At 42.3% G+C, this 26358-nt stretch overlaps 1 protein-coding gene across 1 annotated transcript in view; it reads right to left on the bottom strand.

Annotated features, from left to right (window-relative positions):
* The window catches only part of LOC100627466, a 272180-nt gene that overhangs the window by 49834 nt on the left and 195988 nt on the right, over positions 1-26358 (bottom strand). The window contains 5 exon segments of the mRNA XM_021089367.1: positions 3031-3228; positions 8316-10788; positions 11503-11631; positions 17979-18156; positions 25382-25594. Of these exon segments, the coding sequence (XP_020945026.1) occupies positions 10772-10788; positions 11503-11631; positions 17979-18156; positions 25382-25594 (537 nt within the window). The 3' untranslated portion in view covers positions 3031-3228; positions 8316-10771.

Genomic DNA, 26358 nt, shown 5'->3' on the forward strand with positions numbered 1-26358 from the left:
TTTTGCACAGCAAAAGAAGCTACTGACAAAATGAAGACAACCCACAGAATGGGGAAAATATCTGCAAATGGTGTGACCAACAAGAGGTTAATGTTCAAAATATACAAACAGCTCATATAACTCAATATAAAAACACCAAAAAATTCAATCAAAAAAAGTTGGCAGAAGACTTGAATAAATATTTATCCCAAGAAGACATAAAGAGAGCTAACAGGCACATGAAAAGATGCTCAACATCACTAATTATTAGAGAAATCCAAATTGAACCCACAATGAGTCAGAACGGCTATCTTCAAAAAGTCTCTAAGTAACAAATGCTGGAGAGAGTGTGGAGAAAGGGGAACCCTCATACACTGTTGATAGGAATGCAAATTGGTGCAGACACTAAGGAAAACCGTATGGAGGTTCCTTAAAAAACTAAAAATAGAGCTACTATGTGATCCAGCAATCCCACTTCTGGGCATGTCACCAGAAAAGAATGAAAACACTAATTCAAAAAGATACTTGCACCCCAGTGTTCATAGCAGCACTATTTACAATAGCCAAGACATGGAAACAACACAAGTGCCCATCAATAGACGACTGGATTAAGAAGATGTGGCACATATACAATGGAATATTCGCCATAAAAAAATGAAATGCTGCCATTTGCAGCCACATGGATGGACCTAGAGAATATCACACTTAGTGAAATAAGTCAGACTCGGAGTTCCCATCGTGGCTCAGCAGTAACGAACCCAACTAGTATCCATGAGGATGCAGGTTTAATCCCTGGCCTCACTCCGTGGGTTAAGGATCCATCGCTGCCATGAGCTGTGGTGTAGGTCACAGATGTGGCTCAGATCCCATGGTGCTATGGCTGTAGTGTGGTGGCCAGCAGCTGCAGCTGCAATTTGACCTCTAGCCTGGGAACTTCCAGGTGCCATGGGTTTGGCATGGAAAACAGAGACTAGTGGTGACCACAGGGGAGAGGGCAGGGAGGAGGGGCAAATGAGGAGCATGGGATTAACAGACACAGACTCCTATACATAGAATAGATAAGTCCCAAGGGTATATTGCATAGTACAGGGAATTATGCTCATTATCTTGTAATAACCTATAACGGAGTATAATCTGCAAAAATACTGAATCACTATGCTGTACACCTGAAACTAACATAACATTGTAAATCAACCATACGTCAATAAAAAGAAAGGGAGGATGCAAAAAACCTCATTAATATATGCACAAATTAATAGATGCCTGAAGATCTTATTAAAACATGGATTCTTTTTTTTTTTTTCCACTGCACAGCAAGGGGGTCAGGTTATCCTTACATGTATACATTACAATTACATTTTTCCCCCAGCCTTTCTTCTGTTGCAACATGAGTATCTAGACAAAGTTCTCAATGCTATTCAGCAGGATCTCCTTGTAAAGCTATTCTAAGTTGTGTCTGATAAGCCCAAGCTCCCGATCCCTCCTACTCCCTCCCCCTCCCATCAGGCAGCCACAAGTCTCTTCTCCAAGTCCAAAAACATGGATTCTTATTCAGTATATTTACCTGATGTGGGGCCCAAAAGCCTACACATCTAACAAGCTCCCGGGTGATGTCTGTGCTGCTGGACTCCAGGGGGACTTTCACGCAAGCCCTCATCTCCACAAGTGAGGTGGCAGCTCGGAGCTGGGTCAGTTCCCGCTCTCATGTCACAATAAACAGGAGCATGTGCTGGTGCCATTGGCCAGGAGAGAGTCCTCAGTAGCTGTGATGGTATCTGTTGTTCTCAGAGCACTACCTACCCACCAAGGACACTGCATGTCGCACACGTAACCAAACAGCCTTTAAACCTCACAAGCCTTTCATTACCTGCCTCTCCCTCTTTACTAGGAAGGAAATCAAAGATTAGTGAGGAGAAGCAGTCTATTCAAGGTCACAACTAATGAGTGTTCAAAGTGGACTTGAACCTGGTCTCTATAACGCCAAGACCTCTGTCCTTAACCAATTTGCCACATTCCCTATGTGTCAATAGAATTTTTTTTTTTTTTTGTCTTTTTGCTATTTCTTTGGGCCGCTCCTGCAGCATATGGAGGTTCCCAGGTCGAATTGGAGCTGTAGCCTCCGGCCTACGCCAGAGCCACAGCAACACTGAATCCGAGCCACGACTGCAACCTACACCACAGCTCACGGCAACGCCGGATCGTTAACCCACTGAGCAAGGGTAGGGACCGAACCCGCAACCTCATGGTTCCTAGTTGGATTCGTTAACCACTGCGCCATGACGGGAACTCCTCAATAGAATTTTTTAATGTGTACGTATTTTCTCCTTTTGTCATAAAAATACCCTGGAATTTACGGGGAAAGCCCAGATATCATTTCCTCTATTCTATATGTAAAAATAATCCTGGCCTGGAGAATATAAATGATCCATTCGACGTCATACTGTGAATCCACCAGAAGGTGGGCTCCAATCCAGCTCACCTGGTTTGCAACAGACGCTACAACTGGGATTCTCAACCTTGGCTGCACTTTTGAATCATTTGGAAAGCTTCTAAAAACATCAGTGCGCAGGCTGCACCCTAGACAAATAAACGTGAACCTCTGGAGGTGGTTTTTAGAGCTTCCCCATGAACCAATGTGCAGTCAGGACTGAGCATCGATGCCACCCCTCCACAAGGGGACCCTGGATGAACTTTCCAGGAAAACCTACGCCAGCATATAAAAGAAGGGTTTTCATCACCAGAAGAATCTCCAACTGGTTTATAGTCTGGTTATAATTCCAGTTGAGTTGATAGTTTATGGGGCCAGTTTTAACCACTGGCCTCACATGAGCTGTTTTTAAAGAAAGCAATTTTCTTCTACAGTTTTTCTGGCTTATATAAGAAAAAAATGCCTCTTCAGATGATGACAACAGGCATTGGGATCATTTACAGGGACTCTAATGGACCAGAGATTTATTTCATCTAGAACACACCCATGCACTCACACCCTTCTGTAGTATAGAAATTCCTTTGAGAGGTTCAAAAAGCCATCTGGCCACCAAGGTTGCTCACCTGAAAGGTATCCTCCTGTCCTGGAAGGAAGAGTTGCTTGGGGCAGTCCTTGATGAGACCAACTGGTCCAGCGACTCCCTCATCTCAGTACACCCAGAGGGTGACACTGGCTCAAGTCCCTGTGTCGCCCGTCAGCACCAACACCTCCCATTCATCTCCTGACGGGGGTCTCGAGGCTTCAGGAAGGGCTGATTTCTTCTATAAGGGAAAGCATTGGCAGCACATCAGATGCAACATCAGGCTGACGGAATCCTTTGTCACGTGAGCCCAAGGACAGCACACGGAGCTGGGAGGGTTGGGCAGGGCAGGGAGACACTGAACTGCCACACCTGCAGGGGGCTGGTTTGTGCTTGTCTCCTCACTGCAGGTCTGCTCACCTGAGACTGAGTTACTGGCATAAATTAAATCAGACACTGAACAGCTGACATGCCCGGCAATCTTTCACTTGTCCTAAGCACTGCCCTACGATGCGTGCTAGAATTCATGGGGTTTTTTTGTTTTGTTTTGGTTTTTTTCCGTAACACTGTCCACCTGACTTATACATATTTAGACAAAACTACTACAGTATAAATTTAAAAACTGAAATTAAAACATGTTTTCAAATGAAATGTAAAAATGACAAATTGAAGAGAGAAAATTTTGCTGAAATATATTCTAAAAAAAATACCCTAGCAGAGGGGGCAGTGAGGGGATTGGGAGCCAAAGTCAGAATTGTCACAAATGCAGGTTTTATAGCTACTCGGAGCAGGCAAGTGAGGGCAACTCCTGTCAAGCAGCAGCCACATCGGCCAGCGGGCACCAAGCAGCCTCTCCTGGTTTGGCAGAGCTGCTTAGGAAGCGAGGCCCCCACTCCAATCTGCTGCCTGCTTTGCACTCACTCTCCAGAACTGGCTGCCTCGTCTGACTAGACCCTGGGTGCCAAGCCCCCTGGCGCTGGTGGTCTGGACTGCCTCAACCACCTCATGTTAGGTCTGCACTGATGCCTCCCAGTACAAATACTACAAACTGAGGAATTGAGAAATTTCCTCCTGTCAAATGGTGAAAAGGAAACCAAGACTCTTCCAACCTTTAATTCTGTGGCTTGAAACTATAGGCAACTCCAGTTAGCACCTTGGGTCTCACCATCGAGGCGCCATCAATGATAACAACAAATCCAGCAAATAACTAGCTCTTTCCTGCCATGGTGAAGAAGGGTTAGATAAAAACTAAACACACACACGTAAACCCTAGGACAGAAATTTTAAAATCTCATTTTTAAAAATTACTCCCGGAGTTCCCATCATGGCACAGTGGTTAACGAATCCGACTAGGAACCATGAGGTTGTGGGTTTCGATCCCTGGCCTTGCTCAGTGGGTTAACGATCTGGCGCTGCCATGAGCTGTGGTGTAGGTTGCAGACGTGGCTCAGATCCAGCGTTGCTGTGGCTCTGGCATAGGCTGGTGGCTATAGCTCCGATTAGATCCCTAGCCTGGGAACCTCCATATGCCGTGAGAGCAGCCCAAGAAAATGGCAAAAAGACAAAAAAAAAAATTACTCCTTCTTTACTGTCCTAGGTATCCTCTGTCATTATAAAAACAGGCCATTCTGTCCTTCAATTATAATAACAATCACCATTTATTAAGCTCCTACTAGATAGGAGGCTCTGTGTTTAATGAATATTTGCTTCTCATTCCACGAAGTAAGTCAAATCATGAGGTCCACTTTAAGGTGAGAAAGAGTCAGAGGTTAAATAACATTCCCAAATCTCACAGTGAGTCAACGACGGGGTGTGGATGTAGAACTCTGAACCCTCAGCACTTAAACAAGCCAGATGGGCACTAGGCTTCACCGGGACACAGTCCCAGGTCACAGCCTTCTCGTCTGTGCTGAGTGCTATCCTGGACACTAAGCGAGCATCGTCACATCAGCCTCACTCCCCCGTCTCGCTTTCCTAAGAGGCTCTGTGCTCACTTGAACGGTGGACACGCTGGATACAGAGGCTACGATCTCGACCCACAGCTATATGGGCAGCGACCAAGAACTAATCCTGAAACCCAGGCAGGCAAGCATTAGCCCCATGCTGTTCTGGATGAACTATCAAAGCCAGCTGACCAGGGAAAGATCACAAAAATTGGTTCACCACAATTTTCTGACCCAGTCTAACCTTCAAAGCCCACATGTCAGGTGTGGACACACCATTTCTAGCCAAGCACCATCAGGAACCTGTGAACTCTCTGAGAGAACTTCAGATTGGAGACAACAGTGTGGTCAGAATTCTAGAGCAGAAAGCCCTCAGCATGCAGTGGGTCCCAGGGAGGCCAGTGGTCCAGGTCAGCAGAAGATGCTCTAGGAAGCTAAGCATTTACTCATTCTCTTATTCATCGAAAGGACTGTTTTTACTCAATTCAGGAAAACTTCATATAGTTCCTCTTCTTTTTCTGGGCACAGTGTTAGGTTCACTGCTCTCTAAATACTAATGGCAGAGACTGAAATTTTGAAAAATAATGGAACTCTCACCCTGGAGAGACACACTGTCCAGTGGGAAACACAGATGCAAAGATAATTGATTTCAACACAGCAGACACACTCACAGAAAGAAAAGCAATCTGTGTGGTTCCTAGTTACAGCAGAGAGCGGGGGTGAGTAACTGCGGAGGGAGGGAGGGCAGAGGGAACCACGTGCGGGATGTACAAGGATGAATCTGAGTTTTGCAGAAAGAAGGGAAGGCATTCCGGTGGAGGGTCAGGACACCTGCGCACACACAGAGGCTTCACACAGACGGCATGGTGGAAGGACCACACTCGGTGACCTGCACTGACCAGGTCATCACAGAGCTGTGACCTGGGAAAAGGAGAAACAGGGAGCACCTGGAAGGTACCAGGCAGGATGGGAGGGAGCTGTGGTGAGGGCACTCTGTGCTCAAGCCTGCTGGTGATAAGATCAGAGGGTTAGAAAGATCCCTCTGAAATGGGCGAGCTGCATAGAGCAGAGAGAGACCAAGGAGGAGGCTGGTGAGCAGTGAACAAACAAACCCTGAAACAGGGTCCTGAGACCACAGTTACTTGGTTTTAGCATTGGTGGTGTGCACACGCACACACACACACACACACACACACTAGCTTTTTAGTTTGATTTAATCTGCAAACAAGCTGATAGTCTCTAAAGCCTGCTGTTCTTCTTTCTGCTCTAACATCTGCACAAACATAACACATCATCAGAGTACACTCATGTCACAAAAACTGATGATTTAATATGGCATAAGCTATAATACAGAAGAACAATGTATTAAAGTTTATGCTGTTATCAATTAAATATGAATTCAATCTAATGCCCTGATCTTTTGGAAATGAACCAAAGTCCATTAGTCTCAGACCATAAATTTATCCATAAAAGTACTTGCTTTTGTTGACTAGAGATTTAAAATATTCTAAGCCAAAAGAATATTTGATGGGGACTCTGGATTAATCTACAGACTCCTTCAGGGTGTTCCTGAATAAAATCTATGGTCCTAAAATGTATTCAGATGACTCAAAAATGTCCATGAGGGTGACAGAATATTTAAGCAATCACCAATCAGATGGACTTGGGCCAAAAAAACAAAAACAAAAACAAAACCAAAACACCTTAAGCTATACTACCTTTGTGCTTCTCCTGAAGCTCTGAAGAAAGAAAAAAATGACTTCCAGAAATAAAAAACAAATAAGCTGATTCTCATAGTTCATGGCTGATCAAATTTGAGGTCAGCTAAAGGCATACATCACCATCACAGAGTGTGGGTGCAAAAAGACAAGCTGTATAAATCTTTGTGCACTTTTTCAAGACAGGGCTTGAGAAAGCTGATCTATCCTAAAATGTAAAGCAGAAATTGAAAACAAATGCCCCATAATATTTGATAGTACAATATCAGGAAAACGGTTATTAGCCCTAATATTTAAAAATATAAAATCACTGGGGAAAAAAATAAGTTAAAGTTTTTTCTCTATAGGTATCTTTCCATGTAAAAATATATACGTCTATAAAATTAACATGAATAATCTTGTTTTAGTCACAAATTTACGTGTTTCTTGATTTAAGGGATAGTAGGCTTTTATACAAAACACATGAAGCACAAAGCTGGCAGGGTAGGTAACAACCAGAAAAGAAGATCAAGCAACCAAAGCTACCACAACACTCGAAAATGTTAGACTGACACTAAGAAGAGAGAAAACTCACTGGTATCAAGGTGAAGTCTGCATTTTGGTTCAAAAAATAAGCTATGTATTTTTCAGTGAAAGGATATTATAAGCTCAGTATCCCAATGGTCCCCAAATAGATGGAGAATATAATAAAGATGCTTAATACATGTCTTCCAAGCTGAGACTATGGTAACAGCTGTATGGAAAGCACATTAAAGGAATGCCATTATTCTAACTGTCCCAATTATGTAAGAAGACAGACACCTATTTGGAGAATCACCATTTAAAAGAAATAGTCACAAAGGTAAAGAACTTAGAAAATAAACATTCAGAGGAACCATAAAAATATATATGAAATAGAAGAAAATATTTTTAAAAAAGACACTAATTATCCACTTTTTAGTATATTTATATACAAGAAGGATGTATTAAGAAATGAGGGTAAACTAAGAAAAACCAACAAAAGTTTATTTTATAGGAAAGGATATTGACTTTTTACAGGCTGAAAGATTTTATAAGGAGTAAGTTTTCTACTCAACATAGAGCAGTACTTTAAGTGACGAGGATTGCTTGAAATGGAATGGCTTAGGTTTGCACTCTTCATGGAATGTCTATGTTGCTTTTGCAACACAGGTCAAAGGTCCCCTCAAGTCCCAGAGTTCCCATTGTGGCTCAGCCAAAATGAACCTGACTAGCATCCATGAGGATTCAGGTTCAATTCCTGGCCTCACTCAGTGAGTTAAGGATCTGGCGTTGCCATGAGCTGTGGTGTAGATCGCAGACACGGCTCGGATCTGGCGTTGCTGTGGCTGTGGTGTAGACTAGCAACTCTATCTCCGATTTGCCCCCTAGCCTGGGAACTTCCATATGCCATGGGTGCGGCCCTTAAAAAAAAGCAAAAACATTTTAAAAACGATTTTTAAAAAGGTCCCCTCAAGTCCCTGATCTATGATAAAGAAGACTTATACCACCTTCACACTGAAACTTACTGCAACAGCTTTGAACACACACACACATACACACACAATAAACCTGCACTTCACTCTAGATGCTGAGTGCTATTTTTTAAATATTAATGGGTAACAAACACCAAGATCACAAGAAGAAGAACAATTAATAGAACTCATTACCTGGTAACTCCGTTTGTCTCCCTTTGATGTAGATGAGGAAAGTTCCACTTTCCATTTTTGATAAATGAGTATTTGGAGGACAGGTTTGTTTCCTCGTTAACACCCAACGCCCTGAGGATGAACATCATGCCTCAACCTGAAGGCACGATGACAATCTTATTCTTCGGAAACTGACAGTTGTTCTGATGTCTTTGAAAGCATGAGTAAGTTTTCTGAAGTATTTTTCAATGAACATTATTTTAACATGAATGGCTGATATAACCCAAATCTATCTAGCATGACAGCTAAATTACAAAACCAAGAAGAAGGTACTTCTTGTGAGAAATGCCTTTTAACTACTATTTGATAGAGGTGGAAAGAAGACAACGAGAGTCATGACCTAATTCCTCAGTAATGAGTGAGAGTCTTTCAGGTCTTGGTCACAGGTAAAGGCACTTTCCCCACTTAAGTCATGAATGCTGATAAAGCATTTCTACCACAACCAGAGAAGGCAGAGTTGCAGCAAGTCAAGGGCGTTTCGAGGATGGCATTTGTACAGGAGAACTCTATCATCCGAACTTCCAGGATTTTATGTCCAAATCCAAAGCCTGCACCATGTCAATGCTTTGAATGGCTTCGTAGACTAAGCTCAGCCTCTTTTTTCAATTTCTGGCACACGCTCCACTTCTACTGCATTGTCATTAACTAGAATAAAGACCTTATGAGACTTTGTGCAATGAATTAATGATTTAAATTGTATTTTGTGTCTAGCCTGCCCTAGATAGTTTCTTCGTCTCAATTGTCCATTTTTAACCTTATATTTTTGTGTACATGTTTAATGCTTATCTGGTTCACCAGACTAAACTTCTAGAGGTCAGAGATCAAGTCTGCTGTGCCCATCACTGTGTTTCCTCACAGCTGACATTTAGTAGACGTAAAACACATATTTGATGATTTATTAAATGAAAGGATTATTTGAAAGGTGTATATTTATCATGATGCCTAATTTTATTATTTTTGAAAATTACTTGGTCTTCCCTGCTTCAATATAAAACTTATACTTTCCAATCCTAAAAAAATTAACAATCATATCAGACAAGGGATTAATATCCAAAACATATAAAGAACAACTCAATAACAAAAAAATCAATTTTAAAAAGGATAAAAGAACTAAATAGACATTTTCCAAAGAATACATCCAAATAGCCAACAGTCACATGCAAAGACGTTCCACATCACTAATCAGCAGGAAACTGCAAGATAAAACCACAATGAGATATCACCTCACATCGGTTAGAATGACTATTATCCAAAAGACAAGAAACAGCACGTGTTGGTGAGGCTATAGAGAAAAGGGGACCCTGTGTGCTGCTGGTGGGAATGTAAGCTGGTGCAGCTACTATAGAAAACAGTATGGAGGGTCCTCCAAAGGTTAAAAACAGAGCTACCATTTGATCCAGCAATTCCTCTTCTGAGGATGAGATGAAAAACAGGATGTCAAGGAGCTATCTGTGCTCCTGTATTTCCTGCAGCATTATTCACAGTAACCAACATGCAGAAAAAACCTAAGTGCCTCTAAACAGATGAATGGAGAAAGAAAATGATATATAGATATAGATAACATTATTCACCCATGAGAAAAAAAGGCAATCCTGCTACTTGCAACAACATGGATGGAACTCAAGGACATTATGCTGAGAAAGATAGCTCAGACAGAGACAAATATGATATCACTTGTTGTGTAGAACCTAACAAAAGCTGAATTTGTGAAAACAGAAAGTAAAATGGTGGTTACTAAGGACAAAGGTAGGTGTGTAAGGGGGAGAAATAGGAGAGATGTTTATGGTGCCAACTTGCAAATAAGACCTGATGTAATGCATAGTGATTATAGACAATTATATTATATTATAATCAAACTTACTAAGGGACTAGCTCTTAATTATTCCCATCATGAAGAAGAAATAAATATATGATGTGATAGAGCTGCTAGCTAGCGCTACAACAGCAATCATCCTGCAATACATAAATGCGTCAATATGTTGTGCACTTTAACCTTAAAAAATATTTTTAGTAATGGTAACATTTTTTAATGTTTTTGCTAGGACAAAATTTAACCAAATTAGAAATTTTCTTAAAATATGTGGAAGATTTTTCTCTTTAAGCATTTTGCTACTCCTACAAAAATATTCCTAGAAGTTTCAGCTGGCATGCTATTTTCAACCAAGGAAAATGTTACTTGAGGTGGCCACCCCAGATTTAGATGCCATTACTTCCTGACATGAGATTAACTTCTCCTCTGTGAAAAAAATCTAGTTTAGCACATGTTTCTCCCGCAGTATGATGTGTCACGTTGCTCCCTGGATTCATGATGTGGCGTGGAAACGAAAAGCTGGGCCTGGACCAGTGCAACAGGACTCAGGAGGCTAAGCTCTCCCCAAGGCTGATGTGACAGCATCAGAGGGTTGTCAGCAAGACATCTATTTGCTGTTATTCTCTGAAAGAAAAGGGAGCACACCCAATAAGTCATCTTCAAAAAGGATTTTCTTCAAAAGATAACAATACATCTGTCTCTCAAGATGGATTTTTTTTAACAAATGGTTCAGAGACAGTGGTCACTATTTCACTTTGCCCAAAGATGATGAGATTCTGATGCAGAGAATTTGACAGATAGCATTCTTTCTACCTCTCAGTCAGACGGAAGGTAGTACATTTTTTTTTTTTGGAAGGTAATACATTTAAAAGCAAGAAAAATAATCAAACATAGTGAGAGAGAGAAACGAATAAAACTTCTGAGGCCTAGAGTGCTTTATTCATGCTTCGGTTACTGTGTCAGGGAAATAGAGATTATTTTTGTTGTTGCTTAGACATTGGTGAGAATTTGCTGTTATTCATAAAATATATCCATAAAGTATCTCATAGGTGATAGGCCAAGACGATGTCATAATTTAATACTACCTTCCTGTCAAGTGTTGTTCTGGAGTGAACAGTGAATTCAAGAGAAAGAAATAAACACATTTTAAAATACACATATTCTTTGCAATATAAAAACCAAAGCATCAAAAAGCAAGACAACATCTTAAAAGCACATTCATGTGGTATAATGTAACCTATATTATAAAAATAATTTGCTTTTCTTCCTGAGGAAGCCACACAAAAAAACAGCAGTACAGACAAACAAACCAAAGAAGAAGAACCAGCTGTGCCTTACTTGCAGCTGAAGAAAGCAAGGCAAGGCCAGACTCAGGTCCCGGTGGCGTTTCTTGCTGGCTTTCTGACTCAAGGATCTTCTCCTCTTGGCTGGGTGTTGCAGACATTCCCATCGGGTTTTCTCTGCCAACTGAAATTAAGATTTTAAAAGATGCTATCCTCTCAAAAATCACTTGTTTCTTCTCAGAAAACTCACCCTATGTTCAGCTCTGCAAGTTTAAGTTTTGATGTTGTTTCCACTTCAACGCCAGGCAAATCATTTTACTCTGCATTACGGAGTTATCAGAAAATGCTTTTTATTCTTAGCAGCAAGTCACACATGAATGGCATTCCTATTGCAACTATTCACTGCTTTGTAAATCAAGCAATAATTTAACGCCAGAGTATGAATCAAAGGACTTATGCAAGATATTTTTCTTACAGATTCTAAATGGGAATTCCTTTGATAATCTGGTACATTGCCTTCACTGAAAGGGAAAACTGACTAAAATGTCATTCAAATAATACTTTATGTGACTTTACTGAAATCTGTGAATCAAAGAAGTATACATATATCTATAAATGAAGAAAATTAGCTATTTTCCTGTCTTGTATTTAGAAACAAATTGTTTTAGTGTTGTCTTATTCAGAAATAGATATTCCCACCCTAGCTGAATAATGACGCCAGTTCTACAGTATATGTTCACAAGTGCTATTTGTATTTAGGATTTCAAAGCTGAAGTTGTCTGTGTCTCACTTTTCAGGATCAGGCAGAGTATAGCCATTTTTTCCTGGCTGCACCCATGGCATGCTGTGGCCAGGGATCAAACCCCCACCACAGTAGCAACAGGAAAACAGCAGTGACCATGCCATATCCTTAACCTGCTAGGCCACCAGGGAACTCCAATGGAGCCATTTTTAAATGGCAGTAATTCACACTATGTCAGATTTTAGAGACCTCCTAAATAACAAAAAATTCTATAGATGTCTTATTCTACATAATAATAAATAATAGCAGCTACTTCTTAATGCCACGATTTCAGTCAATAAATTTAAGATGACCCATGAAATATGCCTTAGCATGAGAAGGCATAGCAACCTCACAGGCATGGCTCAGGGGAATCAGTGACACTGGGTCATGCGGAATGCTGGCACAGACTGTACAATACCACTGTCTGAAGAACCGCCTGCGACCACACTGTCATTGATATCCTTTAGTACTATATCACCACAGACAATAATAAGCTTTTCAACATCAAACCCTATAAAACTTAAGTTTTTACATACGGTTTATTTACAATGCAACACATAGACAGTGGACCTTGAGGCTAATAAAGGAACTACAAAAATGATCAGAAATAACTAGAAATATGTCCACAGAGGGAAAAGAACACTTGGAGAGGAAAACAATCAAAAAGATTCCTAAATATAACATAGGATTCCTTTTATTATTGTCCAGTGAAGGAATTCATAATTGTCTACATTATTAATGTGACATAATTGTCATATTTATAAATAATGTAGAAGCCCAGGATTTACAAAGATAAGATAAATCCTTCCAGTCTCTGCCATAAGCATAAGAATAAACTAATGCACAAGACGTGGCTTTGACACTGGCAGGGTTGCCACTGAGGAGAAGACATGAACAATGACCTCTAGGATATTCTGATGAGCTACAACAGGCACATGCAGAGTGCCAAGGGACCACAGGGGAGAAAACAGCCAACCTGCCCATCTAGAAGTGAGAAGCAGGTGCACAAAGGGCTGTACCGCAGAGTCCACCTCAGCAGACTATGAAATGGAATGAGCATCTCTCATTTCTCTATACCGGCCCCTGCACTGGCTTCTCAAGATCCTACCTCATCCTCAAAAGCAGTGTCAATATTTTATTATAAATACAACAGCAGCCTTAATGGAGGGAAATTCAGGGCCTGGAAGAGATTTTCTGGGAAGGTCATTTGGGGTGCTCCTGCCCCTCTGTATGTGTACCCTGACGCTGGGCCAGGTGGGTCATGGATAGAGGTCCAAACCTAAGGACCAAGTGGCCCTCCAGTGGATTCAAAGCTGACTCTGAACCGGAGCAACTCTTTTCAGTGTGCTTTGTTTCACTTTTACAATTTAAAAAGCAATGTGAAAATACATCAACCACAGCATAAAAGAAAACCTGTGATGAAGGTCAAAAAAAACCAGAATTGTCTAGCTGAAAATATATCAAAAGGTATGTATTACACAGATAGCTGGAAATAAATGATCAATCTATTCACTTCAGCTCATGTCTCAGTATATCCAAAAGTTTAGGATCCACCGGACAGAAGGGTTGCAACCCTATAATGTGAACTAGTTAAAAAAGAAACAAAAACACTTATTTTATTGAATACCAGCTATTTAAAAATCAAAACAGCTAAAACTTACAAAATAGCAATGTGTCAGGTTATTACGGCATGTACATTTTAAATCCATAAAGTCTATTTTATTATCTGAAACATATTTTTCTAAATAAGAACATAATATACATACTCAAGATCCGATTAACTGAATATATGACAGAATTTCATTTAGATTTTAAAACTTGAATGATCTTAGGAGACTAGCATGAAGTAAAAACGAATCTTCCAAACATTATTTTAATAAAAGTTTCCTTAAGTCTTGAACCTAAAAGAAATCCTTCTTAGTGTAATAAAAAAATGTAACATCTGAATGTTATCTTTGGTGCTGCATTTTTTCAGATTATTAATACTCAGAGCTTCACAGTTTGTATACAGAGGGTGGCTAATACCATAAGACTGAACTGGAATTAGAGCAAGAAGATTATTGTGTGTAATTATTGTGCACAATTTGTCTCTGTTATGATGATTATAAAACTTGGATATGTTCACTATTGCCTAGATGGTCTAAAAAAAGTCAGAGAACATTAGAGTTAACAAAGTCACAAGTTATACTCATTTCTTTAAATAATACCTGTCATAGTGTGGTCTTACTATAAGGAAGTAGAAGGATGGACTTATTATCTGGAACAATAAGAATGAACAGAACTTTCAAATCTTCTGTCCATGCAGGAAACCCTTTGAGAACCTTCTCCTTGTGTGCAGTGTAGTTACTGATCATGTAAGCACCAACGTCAGACCTCACCACATCTTCTCCTGTATCTCAGGTTCCTGGTATTACAAGTGCAAATTCATGAAAGATCAAATGAAGAGAGTCTGCTGCACAAGCTAGCCAGCTCAGCTGAAGAGTAGTGGGAAAGTGCCTTTCATTATAAATTCTCAATACACGGTTAATTAATTACATCAAATCCTAACCATATTGTAGATGACGAGACTAGGTCAGAGAGAAGGTGAGTGGTATGTCAAGAAGAGATTAAAAGAAGGAATGAGAGGTATCTCTTGTCTTGAGGAACCTATCAATTCTATTTAAGCTGTAAAAGGTACACCACAATGAAGGAGAGCAGAAACCAATGCAAACTGAAAACAGAAAGTCAACAGAGCCAATCAACGGGGCCAAAAGCAGGCTCTTGCAAAAGATGAATAAGATCAATAAATCTCTGGTCAGGCTAACTAAGAAAAAAGTGAAAAAACACAAATTCCTAACATCAGAAATGAAAGAGGGAGCATCACTACATTTCCAATAAGGATATGAAAGGATAATAAAGGAAGGTCATGAACAACTCCATGCCCACAAATTTGATAACCTAGATGAAACAGGCCGGTGCCTTGAAAAACACAATTTGCTAAAATTCCACAATCTGAATAGGCCTCTATCTAGTAAAGCAATTGAACCAATACTTAATAATCTTCCAAAACAGAAAGCACCAAGGCCCCGATGGTTCACTGGAGAATTCTGTCAAACATTTAAGGAAGAAATGACACCAATTCCAATTATCCAAAATTTCTTTCAGAGGATAAAGGCATAACTCATTCTATGAAGGCAAGATTACCCCAACACCAAAACCAGACAAAGACTTCACAAGGAAATAAAACTACAGACCAATACTTCCGATGAACACAGGTGTAAAAGTCCTCAACAAAATATTAGGAAATTGAATCCAACAATCTATAAAAATATTAATACATCAAGTGGCATTTATCCCAGGTATGCAAGACTGATTTAACATTCAAAAATCAATTAATATAAGGATTCCTAGGTCAGTGAAAACATTCTGTAATATCACAATGACTGAGGCAGGGAATTATACATTTGTCCAAATCCATAGGATGTTCAACCCCAAGAGTGAACCAGAGTGTTAACTATGGGCTCTGAGTGACGATGATGTGTGCTGTCCACTGGTGGAGGCTGACGGAAAGGCTGTGCACACGAGGGGCTGAAAGTGCACCAGAAATCTCTGTATCCTCCCTTAATATTTCTGTGAATCTTAAATTGTTCTAAAAAAATCCAAGCATACCTCACTTTGTTGCACTTCACTTTATCGCACTTCAAAGATACCGCATTTTTAAATTTTATTTATTTTTATTTTTTTATTTTTATTTTTTTGTCTTTTTGTCTTTTGAGGACTGCATCTGCAGCATATGGAGGTTCCCAGGCTAGGGGTCCAATCACAACTACAGCTACCAGCCTACACCACAGCCACAGCAACGCCAGATCTGAGCCACGTCTGTGACCTACACCACAGCTCATGGCAAGGCCGGATCCTTAACCCACTGATCGAAGCCAGAGATTGAACCCACAACCTCATGGTTCCTAGTTGGATTTGTTTCCACTGCGCCACAACGGGAACTCCACTGCATTTTTTAAAAAGCTGAAGTCTGTGGCAGCCCCTGCATTGAGAAGCTCTGTTGGTGCCATTTTCCCAAGAGTATCTGCTCACTTCCTATCTCTGTGGAACGTTTTGGTCATTCTCACAAACATTTCAAACTTTTTCGTTATTATGATGTTAGTTATGGTGATCTGTGATCAGTGATCTTTAGATGTTCCTATGTAATTGTCTGGGGCATCACAAACTATGCCCATAAAAGACTTAATAACTTAAATGATAAATGGTGTACATGTTCCACCTGCTCCACGGACCCATTCCCCAGTCTCTCTCTGTTCTCCTTATTCCTCGAGACACAGCAATATTGACATTACAACAATAACCCTACATTGGCCTCTACTTGTTCAAGTGAAAAGAAGAGTCGTAGGCCTCTCACTTTAAATTAAAAGCGAGGCAGGATTGTGCTTAGGGAGGAAGCTACTTCCCTCCACTGTCCTTTTCCAAAGTGCTGCTATCATCTCTTCTTTCTCACCTCTCCCCACTCCCCGCCTCTGTGCCGGTTCTCCTTCCCCCGTGCTCTTCCCACATGGTTGCTGTTCCCTGCTGGCTATTTCTCGCTGCTTTTCCTTCTCCTCCACCCTGTGTCTTTCTGTTTTCTCTCAAGTCATCTATTTCCTTTCGGAGCTCCAGAGGCAGATGGCCAGCCCATTTTGTTGAGTAGGCGTGCCACTGGAGTGCCAGCCAGGGGAGAATAGAGCAGGGAGGGGTGGGGCGACAGAGAGCGTTAAGTGAAGATGCACTAGCCCAGCAACCTGCAAAGCTTTCAATACGCACCTCAAGCTGAGAAGGAAGCGGTGTAGACAGCACAATCAGGGCCAGATACAGCATCATGTCAAAGCAAGCTCATTATGTTCTTATTCCAAACTGTCTTCTATATTACAGAGATAAAGCTGTATTATGCTAAAGATATATCATATTTATATGTGTCACAATCCTATAGGATATATATTTTAAAACCTGCAGAATTGTATATATATCTCCATATAAAGCATAAGTAGACCTCGTTAAGAAAGGAGAAGTTAAATAAGAGTCAGACTAAGAAAATCATCCAGTTTGATTAAACCAAAAATCCGTAAGACTAAAAGAGGTGAAAATTAGACAGCAAACTAAATTTTGAGATAGTTTCAGAACACAGTAGAATTCCCTCACTAACCTTTGTTCAAACAAATATATTCTAAGCTTACATTATTTAAATAAAGTCCTCAGATTCTAATGTCAATTTGCTAGAGAACCTAAACCTAAATATGAGAGAAACTAGTTTCAAAATATTCACATTTCTGTCCTATCCTTAGCCTTTTTTCCCCCAAATTCTATTTTTAATTCAAACCTCATTGGTGTTGGTCTTTTTAATTTCCTTTTATATTGTGAACATTAAAAATTAATAGCAATGAAGCTGAGCATGTTTCTAACAGCCCATCCCCTCCATACATGTGGAAACAGCCTTAACAAAATACAAGTGCATGTGTGCGCGCGCGCACGCACACACACACACACACACACACGCACACACGCACATGCACATGCACACTCAATTTTAAAAGCTGTAAAGGAGCTTAATGTAGCAAAAATTCCACAGCTAACATTAAATATCTGAGCAGTTGAGGTAAGTGTCTTCATTATGGTTTCTTTCACTGCTTCTGGAATCACAAATAGGAAAACACGAGATTATGAGACACTGTACACAAACCATCCAAAGCAAAACCAAAATGGAACATCCAGGGTAAACTTACATTTGATGACTTGCGGATAGAAGAAAATGTTGCCATTTTTGGTATAAACAACTGGTTCTGCCTGTCCATCTGGCTGAAGTCCAACAAACAACCCTGGGCTCTTCACAGATTCCAGGCTTATACATGCATTTTCCAAATTCTTCTTAATTTTGAAATGACAGTCAGTATCTCCTGTACCCTACAATCAACAAAATGTTATTTCATAAATATGAGCAAACACCGACAGACAGACTTTAAAACCAGTCATTTCACAAGAATACAATTTTGTTTCATTTCCAAGTCCTCCTGACAAATCTAGAAGCTTTTTGCGTTAATTGCACCATGTGCTTCCCCCTTTATTCCCTAAGATCCAAAAACAGAGACCATGTGACCCGCTGAGCAAGTGGACCAAGGGCCCTGAGCCACAAAGCCAAGTGCATGTGTGCTGAGTGCTCTCTGAACCGCCCTCCTCTGTAAGTGAAAAGGGACTAGGCCGAAGCAGGAAAACACACTGAAAGAGTGATGGAGAAGAGGGCGATTCTTACGAGTCCCTTTACATTCAAACAGAAACCAATTTTCGGCAGTAAACAGAGTCTACATAAATTACTCAAAGATAATGAAACAAAACATTCAAGAACTAGATGCCCAGGAGAAACCTACTACACCTTTCAGATCAGCAAAATCACCTCTTTTTTATGGCATTTATAATCTCAGAGAACATTTCACTATTCTCACCTTTTGTTTGCTTTAAAAAGTGTTCTTATAAGATTTAGGAGTTTCAGAAAATAAGTTTAATGAGAATGAATTAAAATTTCCAATAGCATCCACTACTTGATTTGTAAAAGATAATTTATCTCTGCCCTCTACTACGAGCTTCTTGTAGATAAGGATCAATTGTCTGTTGCCTATCTCTCTTTGGTAATATAAATATGAATTAAGTAACTTCTACCTTTTTTTCTTGTTATGGACACACTAAAGCTCTGGCTTTGGTTTGTTCATGGCCCAGTAGAGAACACAACCACATACAAATAATCATACAGTTTTAAGGCCAGCAGGATAGAGCTAATTTCCTTGGGTTGGGAGAGAGAGAAGGCCCTAAACTCAGGAGAATCAGGAAGGGCTTCCTGGAGGAGGTGAAGCTGAGTTCAGTGTCAAATGACCATTAAGCTAAGCAGAGGGAAGTGGCGGTGGGAGGTAGGGAGTTGTGGGCAGAGGGCAGCATGAAGAAAGGCAGAGAAGCAAAGGCAGCCTGGTGTGTGGACCAACATGTGTCTTGATGTGGTTGAACAGCAGAGAGAAGAAGGTGAGATGGAAAGAGAGGGTCAGCCCGTTTGCCACCTGGGGGCCTGGCCTGATCTCAGACCATGGGAGCCACTGAAAGATCTGAATCAGAAGTGTGATGTGGACAGACCTCAAATTGTCTTCATGAAGTTTCCTCAATGCCCCCAATACCTACAGGAAACAAACAGCTCACCATCCAGCCCGTTATGCATCTCTTTACGGTTTTCTAATAATAGTCCAGAGAGTCTCAGTTCTCTCTTGCTCTTCAGGTATGTAGCACTGGAGTGCCCTCTTATTTTTTTTCAAATAGGCTTAATTTTTGAACAGTTTTAGATCTACAGAAAACCTGAGAATAGAGTACAGCGTTCCATACACCCACACCACTTCCTCCTGTTATTCACACATCACGTTAGTGTAACGTGTCACCATTAACAGACAAGTGCTGACATGTTGGGATCAACTAGCACTTTATTGAGATGTCCTGACCTTGCGTCCCACGTCCTTGGTATACTGGTCACTCTTCAGCTGTCTTTCTACAAATCCTACACCTTTTTCTCCTTCATACCTATGTTCAGTGATGAGTTCCACCCACGTTGTTGGGAGGCTCAGTTTCCTTCTTTAAACCTTACCGTTGTCCCTAGAGAGCTGCATGCGGTTTGCATCCACGCTACCTGGAATCGCTACTGCATCCAAACCTATTAAAGGGAGTTACTCCAGGGCATAACAATTTTATAGTAATAGAAATAGAAACATTTGTGACAGGATCAGCATCATTTGGTTTAAACATAAGCATGTTTGCCTATAAAAAGGGTTTTCAAATACGCCATGGCAGACACTAATGCTGTATTCCATGCAGTGTCTATAATCACAACGGGCATCGGCTGAGTACTGCCAGGACAAAGGCAGGTAGGCATGTAAGGGACAGCGACAAGGGAGGCGTCTGCAATCCCTCTGCAGATCACCAACACGCCTCATCACAGCCTCTGCTCAAACAAGGGTAACTAAGATCCTTGTGACCGTTCCTTTTTCAAATGTAAAGCCATTCTAGCCCACTGATTTCTGGCCAGATACCATGAAAGTGCAAAATGACATGCCTCATTGTTAGGCATCAACACTATTTCTTAAGGGCCAAAAAGGACATTTTGACTAAAAAGACCCACTACCAAAATTTCAGATGGAGAATTTTCATCAGACAATCATGTCAGTGAGTCACTAAACAAGTTATAAACATAAAAAATCACTGCAGTGGAAGTAGCAGAAGTAAAATGAAAACAATGAGGACTCTGTGGAGGCTCTTCTCTAGAAGGAACACCAACAGAAAACCAACTGAGTACATCATAAAGATCTAACTGGCTTTACTGAATGATTCAAGAATCAGGCCACATCCCGTGTGGCAAGCAGAGGGGAGCCCCAAAGGGCTGCAGCGGCAGTGGGGGCAGGGAGGTGTTTCAAAGGCAAGATAAGGGAGTCATCAACAAACAAACAGATTCTTTCAGATTAAGTCGGCTCCCTTAGGGGACAAAAGGGTCTTCTTAGGTGGGTTACCTCATCTTCCTCCGGGTTGGGGTGGAGCCCAGGCAACATATTAGTCACTAGTTCTGAGACAGACCAGAGAAGCCTACATTTCCGTGGAAGGGTAAAACTTTGTTCCATTAGGTATAAGCAGGGTTTGGTGACATGGCCCAGCACACGTGACTATTTTGGGCCCGTGGTCTTTTTTTCAATAACATCAAAATAAAGGTTAAACACTAATGCTGTTTAAATGGTTGACACCATCGTGAGGAGCCACAGAGCCCTCCAGGCCTACGCTGATTACACAGGTCTGTGTGCACAAAACAAGAGGCTTCACGGGCTCCACAGGAGGTGCCCTCACCAGCTTCACTGTCCCATGGCAGCACCTGGGAGCCACAACCAGGGGCCAACCCTAGTGAGAAGCTAGGGACTGATCCAGACTGCCTGGAGAATAAAGCATTAAATTTGGAACAGAAGCTCTGCAACCCTGGCTAGCCTTTTCATAACTACACCAAAGGAGCCATTAGGTTATTTACATGTGACAGTTTTAGGTAAAGACATTTTGGAGAATGTAAATTGGTACAACCATTATGGAAAAAAGTATGGAGGTTTCTCAAAAAACTAAAAGACTTTGAAAACTTAAGGTTACCAAAGGGGACAGGTGGGGGAAGGACGGAATGGAGGGTGGGATTGGCATATGCACACTGAGGTATATGGCATAACTGGCCAATGGGGACCTGCTATAGAGCTCGGAGAACTCTACCCCATATTCTGTGATCATCTATGTGGGAAAAGAACCCAAAAGAGAATGGATGTGTGTACATGTGTAACTGAATCACTTTGTTGTACAGCAGCAACGATGACGACCTTGTAAATCAACTCGACTTCAATAAAACTTTTTTTTTTTTTTTGTCTTTTGTCTTTTCAGGGCCCCGCCCGCGGTATATGGAGGTTCCCAGGCTAGGGGGTCTAATTGGAGCTACAGCTACCGGCCTACACCAGAGCCACAGCAACACCAGATCAATAAAACTTGTTTAAAAAGACACGCTACTATTGTTTGCTTGCCTGACTGTTCTGCTGTGGAAGCTCCGGGGTTAGGGAATGTCCAATTACAAACACAAGGAAGCTAGTTCGGCCTCTTCCACACACTAGACGCCCAAACATATTAGCCCACCTCCTCTCCTAGCTTTCCTCGCAGATCTTGTTACAAAATCAGGAAATTCACCTTTGGCCAAAATAACATCACATTTTCCTATGATTTACAAAGTATTTATGGCTTCTTGGAAACGCTCTTTAAAATTTCAAATCTTTTAGCAATAACTTCCCAATGCAGTAATTTTTCCAAGACCAGACTTTGAATTTTTAACAGAAACACCAAAAAGCTAGAGATGTCTATAAAATGTTTGAGCCTCTGATCTTAGGAGGCAGGCGGACAAAAGTAACTGACCTTTAAGTATGCCATAAGTCAGGAAGCCCTCTAAAACCATACTTCAGGAGTTCCCATCATGGCGCAGAGGAAACGAATCCGACTGGGAACTATAAGGTTGCAGGTTCGATCCCTGGCCTCGCTCAGTGGGTTAAGGATCCAGCGTTGTTGGGAGCTGTGGTGTAGGTCGAAGACGCGGCTCGGATCCTGCGTTGCTGTGGCTCTGGTGTAGGCCGGCGGCTACAGCTCCAATTAGACCCCTAGCCTAGGAAGCTCCATATGCCGCGGGTGAGGCCCTAAAAAGAAAAAAAAGACAAACAAACAAACAAAAACCATACTTTAAACTGAAGATTTCTACCAATATTTAAAGATTTTCTGTGCGGCCCTCCAGGAGCACAGCTGCTTGACCCTGGGTAGGGGACTGATGTTGAACAGCAACACTTCCATTTTAGAGGGTACGTAGCTGAAGTCTGCCCCCCTACACCTAGCACGCTGGCTGCTCCAGCCTGGGACAGCCTCAGGAGGTCACAGCCCATGGCTGGCGGGAGGTGGGGACTGAAGTCCAGCAGGAAAAACCAGACCCTGATAACAGGGGCCAGTGTTTCCTCCCATATCAGACCCCAGCCTCCTGTGCTCCTTGCTCGGCCCCTCAGCTGTACTGGTAGGAGGTGCCGTGGACTGAACTTATGTTCAATGCGGGAGTCTGCTTACAAGGGTCACAGCACCATTTACTGTCCAAAGAAAGGACCCACATCTGAGCGTGGCTCCCCACTTGGGAAAGACAATGACAGGCAAGACTCTGCCTGACTGATTTCTGCTTTGCCCTTTGAGTCTCTACACCACCCCTCCACACACACACCTGTCCCTCACAGGCCTCAAAAGAAAGGCCTCAGCCCTCGGGACAAACCACAGGCAGTGGTCACGTGGCAGGTCCGTTTCCAAAAGGCCCACGGAACCCTGCATGGGCCCTGGGATAGCCGGATGCCTATTTTAATGCTCTAAATATCATATGCCATGCAGTCAAAGCTTTATCATTAGATCTCACTGGATTCTCTACTTTGGCTCTCTCTGTCCAAAAGCAAACTGAACAGATGCCTCTGTTTTTTCCAACATATTAAAAATCTTGATACTTGAGAAGTGATACCTGAATATGAAACTCCAATACATGTCTGCGGGCCTCCGTGCCAGCCTGTGGAGGAAATCCTCAACCTGGCTTCTCACCCTGAGAGGTCCATCCGGAAGGGAAGGAAGAAGGAGGTGGGGGCGGGGCAGGGTTCCTAGTGTTGGGTGAAGCACGGCACAGGCCCAGGGCACGTGATTTCAGACCCAGTCACACACCTAACAAGCTGTCCACACGACTGGTTCTAGGAAACTGTGGAAGTGGAAACTGTTTTGGAATCACCTCCCTGCTGGGAGTCCTGCCCTGGCCACTGAAGTCGGCCCAGCCGCCCCATCCTGTTTTCAGGTGCCCTCCACAACAGTGCTTAGAGTGGCCTGGTGACCCTGCCTCTGGGCCGTGATGCCACACAGGCCCTGGGCAATCCCTCAGCCAGGTTCGCACTTGGCTTCCTCCACCACAGAGCCAGCGGGACAGCACTGGCATGTACCCAGTGGGGCGTTTCTACTCATCTTCCCGTGCTCAGCACTCCTGGGTGAACGCCAAGGACTTCCTTCCACTTCTCAGCCAGTCCCCATAGAGCCAAGGAAGGAGGCGAGCACAAAGGTTCAATATGGCCCCAACACCCAAGAGTCTGCCACACGCTCGCAGAGGACACACATGTCCTTGCTCAGGGGGGACAAAGTGAACATCACACTGAGAAAGAAACGGAAGTGACAGAGAGACCCCATGCACCAGAAGGAGAGCGTGGGACAGAAGGACCATGAAAATTCCCCACTGGACCTGAGGATGCAGCAGCCCAGTGGACAGCGGGCGACTGAGCACTGAGCGGCCTGTGGCTGCTGTCAACGGCAGGTGCAGCTTCCAGTGTCGTCCCACTCCCGAGCTGAAGTGACACATCCAGGCCGCACAAGCTCTCCCCAAAACAGGTGTCATGTAGCAACACCCCCTGGTTCGGAGCAGGCCTGCGAGCCCCAGAAGGAAAGCTGGGCAGGCTTTGGGCCACTGGGGAAGGGAGGCAGATTCCGGGGGCTCCTCCTGACTGACACTGGACCTCGTGCGGTCACTCTCTCAGCCTGGCAGCAACATCACCTGTTCTCATCTCAATTAGCACACTTAACCAGTTTCCAGGCCATAAATGTGGCGCTCTGTCCCAAAGCACGGCTTCCTCTTCTGTGAAGTGGGATGTTACTGCCTTCACAAGGCTCCTTCCAGTGGGTCAAGAATGGCCCTTCTCCTCTGCACAGCGCACAAGTGCAGCCCACCACACAGACCAGCCGTTTGCAGCCCCGTCAGGGGCACAGGGACCCCAGGACGAGGCCTTCCCTCCTCCCACCCCAGCATCTCCCCAAAGGGCCGATACCACTGTGGTAAGGAGAAAGGGGAGGGGAGTGCCTCCGAGTTTATCCCAAAGGGATGGTTCAAACCAAAGTCTTCCAAGCACGAAGAGCTGAGCAGAGCACTCAGAGGCAAGCCAACGTGGCCTCGCCCATCCCCTACCCCCACCCAGGAGAATCAGGAACACACACACACAAGGTTATGCTGTCCCTTCCGTGCCCCTCCCAAGTCTCAGACGTTAAAGAAGAGCTCCCAGTACTTAGAATCTGAAAGCACTTCCTTACTCAAGGAACAGGGTTTCCATCGGTGGAAATTCAGGCACCAAAGGAAGCAGTTAAGGAAATATTGTTGACCTGGGACTTTCCAGAGCCTTGCTTTTCAGAGTGTAGTTTGTGGACCAACTCAGCACAACAGCTGGGTGCTTCCTAGAAACACAGACACACGGGTCCCACCACAGTCTCCCTGGGTCAGAATCTGATTTCTAACACAGTGGCCAGGTGGTGTGTATGCAGGTCACATTTCAGAAGCAGTGTCTGAAGGGTCAGGATCCTCCTCTGACCTTACCAAGCCTTCAGCTGCCCTCCCCACTTACTAAAAACCAGTCAAGGGGGCCACCATATACAACATCCAATTTCCAGAATGGTCATAGGTTAAAACGAAAAAACAGAACACTGAGCGAGTATCATGCTCATATCTATTAATGGCAAATGTCTTAAACATTTGCTGAGAAAAAGACGAGCAGATGCTTACTATTCCGTCACAGCGGCCATCCTTAATCCTCAGAAACATCCGTGCGTTTCTCATGCTTTCAAACATGCAAATCCCAGAAGTGATTTTATGCACTCTCCAGTAGGATTTTTCAGACAGTTTGCCCACGCCAGTGCAGCTCCCATCCGGCTGGAGACACAGGGCCTGGCACAGGCTGGTAGCCAGTAGTACCACAGCACTGTGGAGGAACACACCCTTCGGAGCAACAAACAGGACAGAAAGGCAGTGAATGACAAGCTCATGTTTTGCTACAAAAAGACGGCAATAGGGCCCATTCTCCTAGAGAAGCTACGGTGATTGGGATCTTACCAGAAGCTTGGTGGGAAAAAAAGTGAGCAAAGAAAGGAAATAATTGAACTGCTATGCAAATTAAACAAAACTAAAGAAGGTTGTCTGGTTGACTCATGAGAATTTACATTAATCAATATTCATTGAGAGTGTAAGAGTCTGCATCAGATGCTACAGAGATTTTTAAAAGATATAAAAACACAAACACTTCTTTTAAGAAATTTACAATCACTCCAAGCAAATAGTTTTAGCACAAACACGAAGCAGAATAAAGATAGTGTACTATAAGAGGCCTGAATTTTGAAATGTAATCTATGGATATTAGTTAAATGTATACACATAAGAATAAATGATTCAATGAAAAAAAGAATGTATCAAACACAACTAAGGCATATTTAAGAAAATCCTTTATAATCAATAGCTTAAGAAAGATGATATAAAAAGTTCTTGAAGGTTAATTGGAAATATACTAACACTGTACAGAAATGAATAAAAGACACAGATACACAAGTCACAAAAGACAAATGATGAATACACATAAGGAAAAGTAATCTATACTAGCAATAAAAAATAATAATAAAGCTAAAATTAGGTATTTACTTCTCCAGAAAACTGTCAAAAGTTTCTTTTAAGGACCATACTTAATACCAAGGTCAATGAAATAAATATCC

The sequence above is a fragment of the Sus scrofa genome, chromosome 4, assembly GCF_000003025.6.
Source record: "Sus scrofa isolate TJ Tabasco breed Duroc chromosome 4, Sscrofa11.1, whole genome shotgun sequence".
Lineage (NCBI taxonomy): Eukaryota > Metazoa > Chordata > Mammalia > Artiodactyla > Suidae > Sus > Sus scrofa.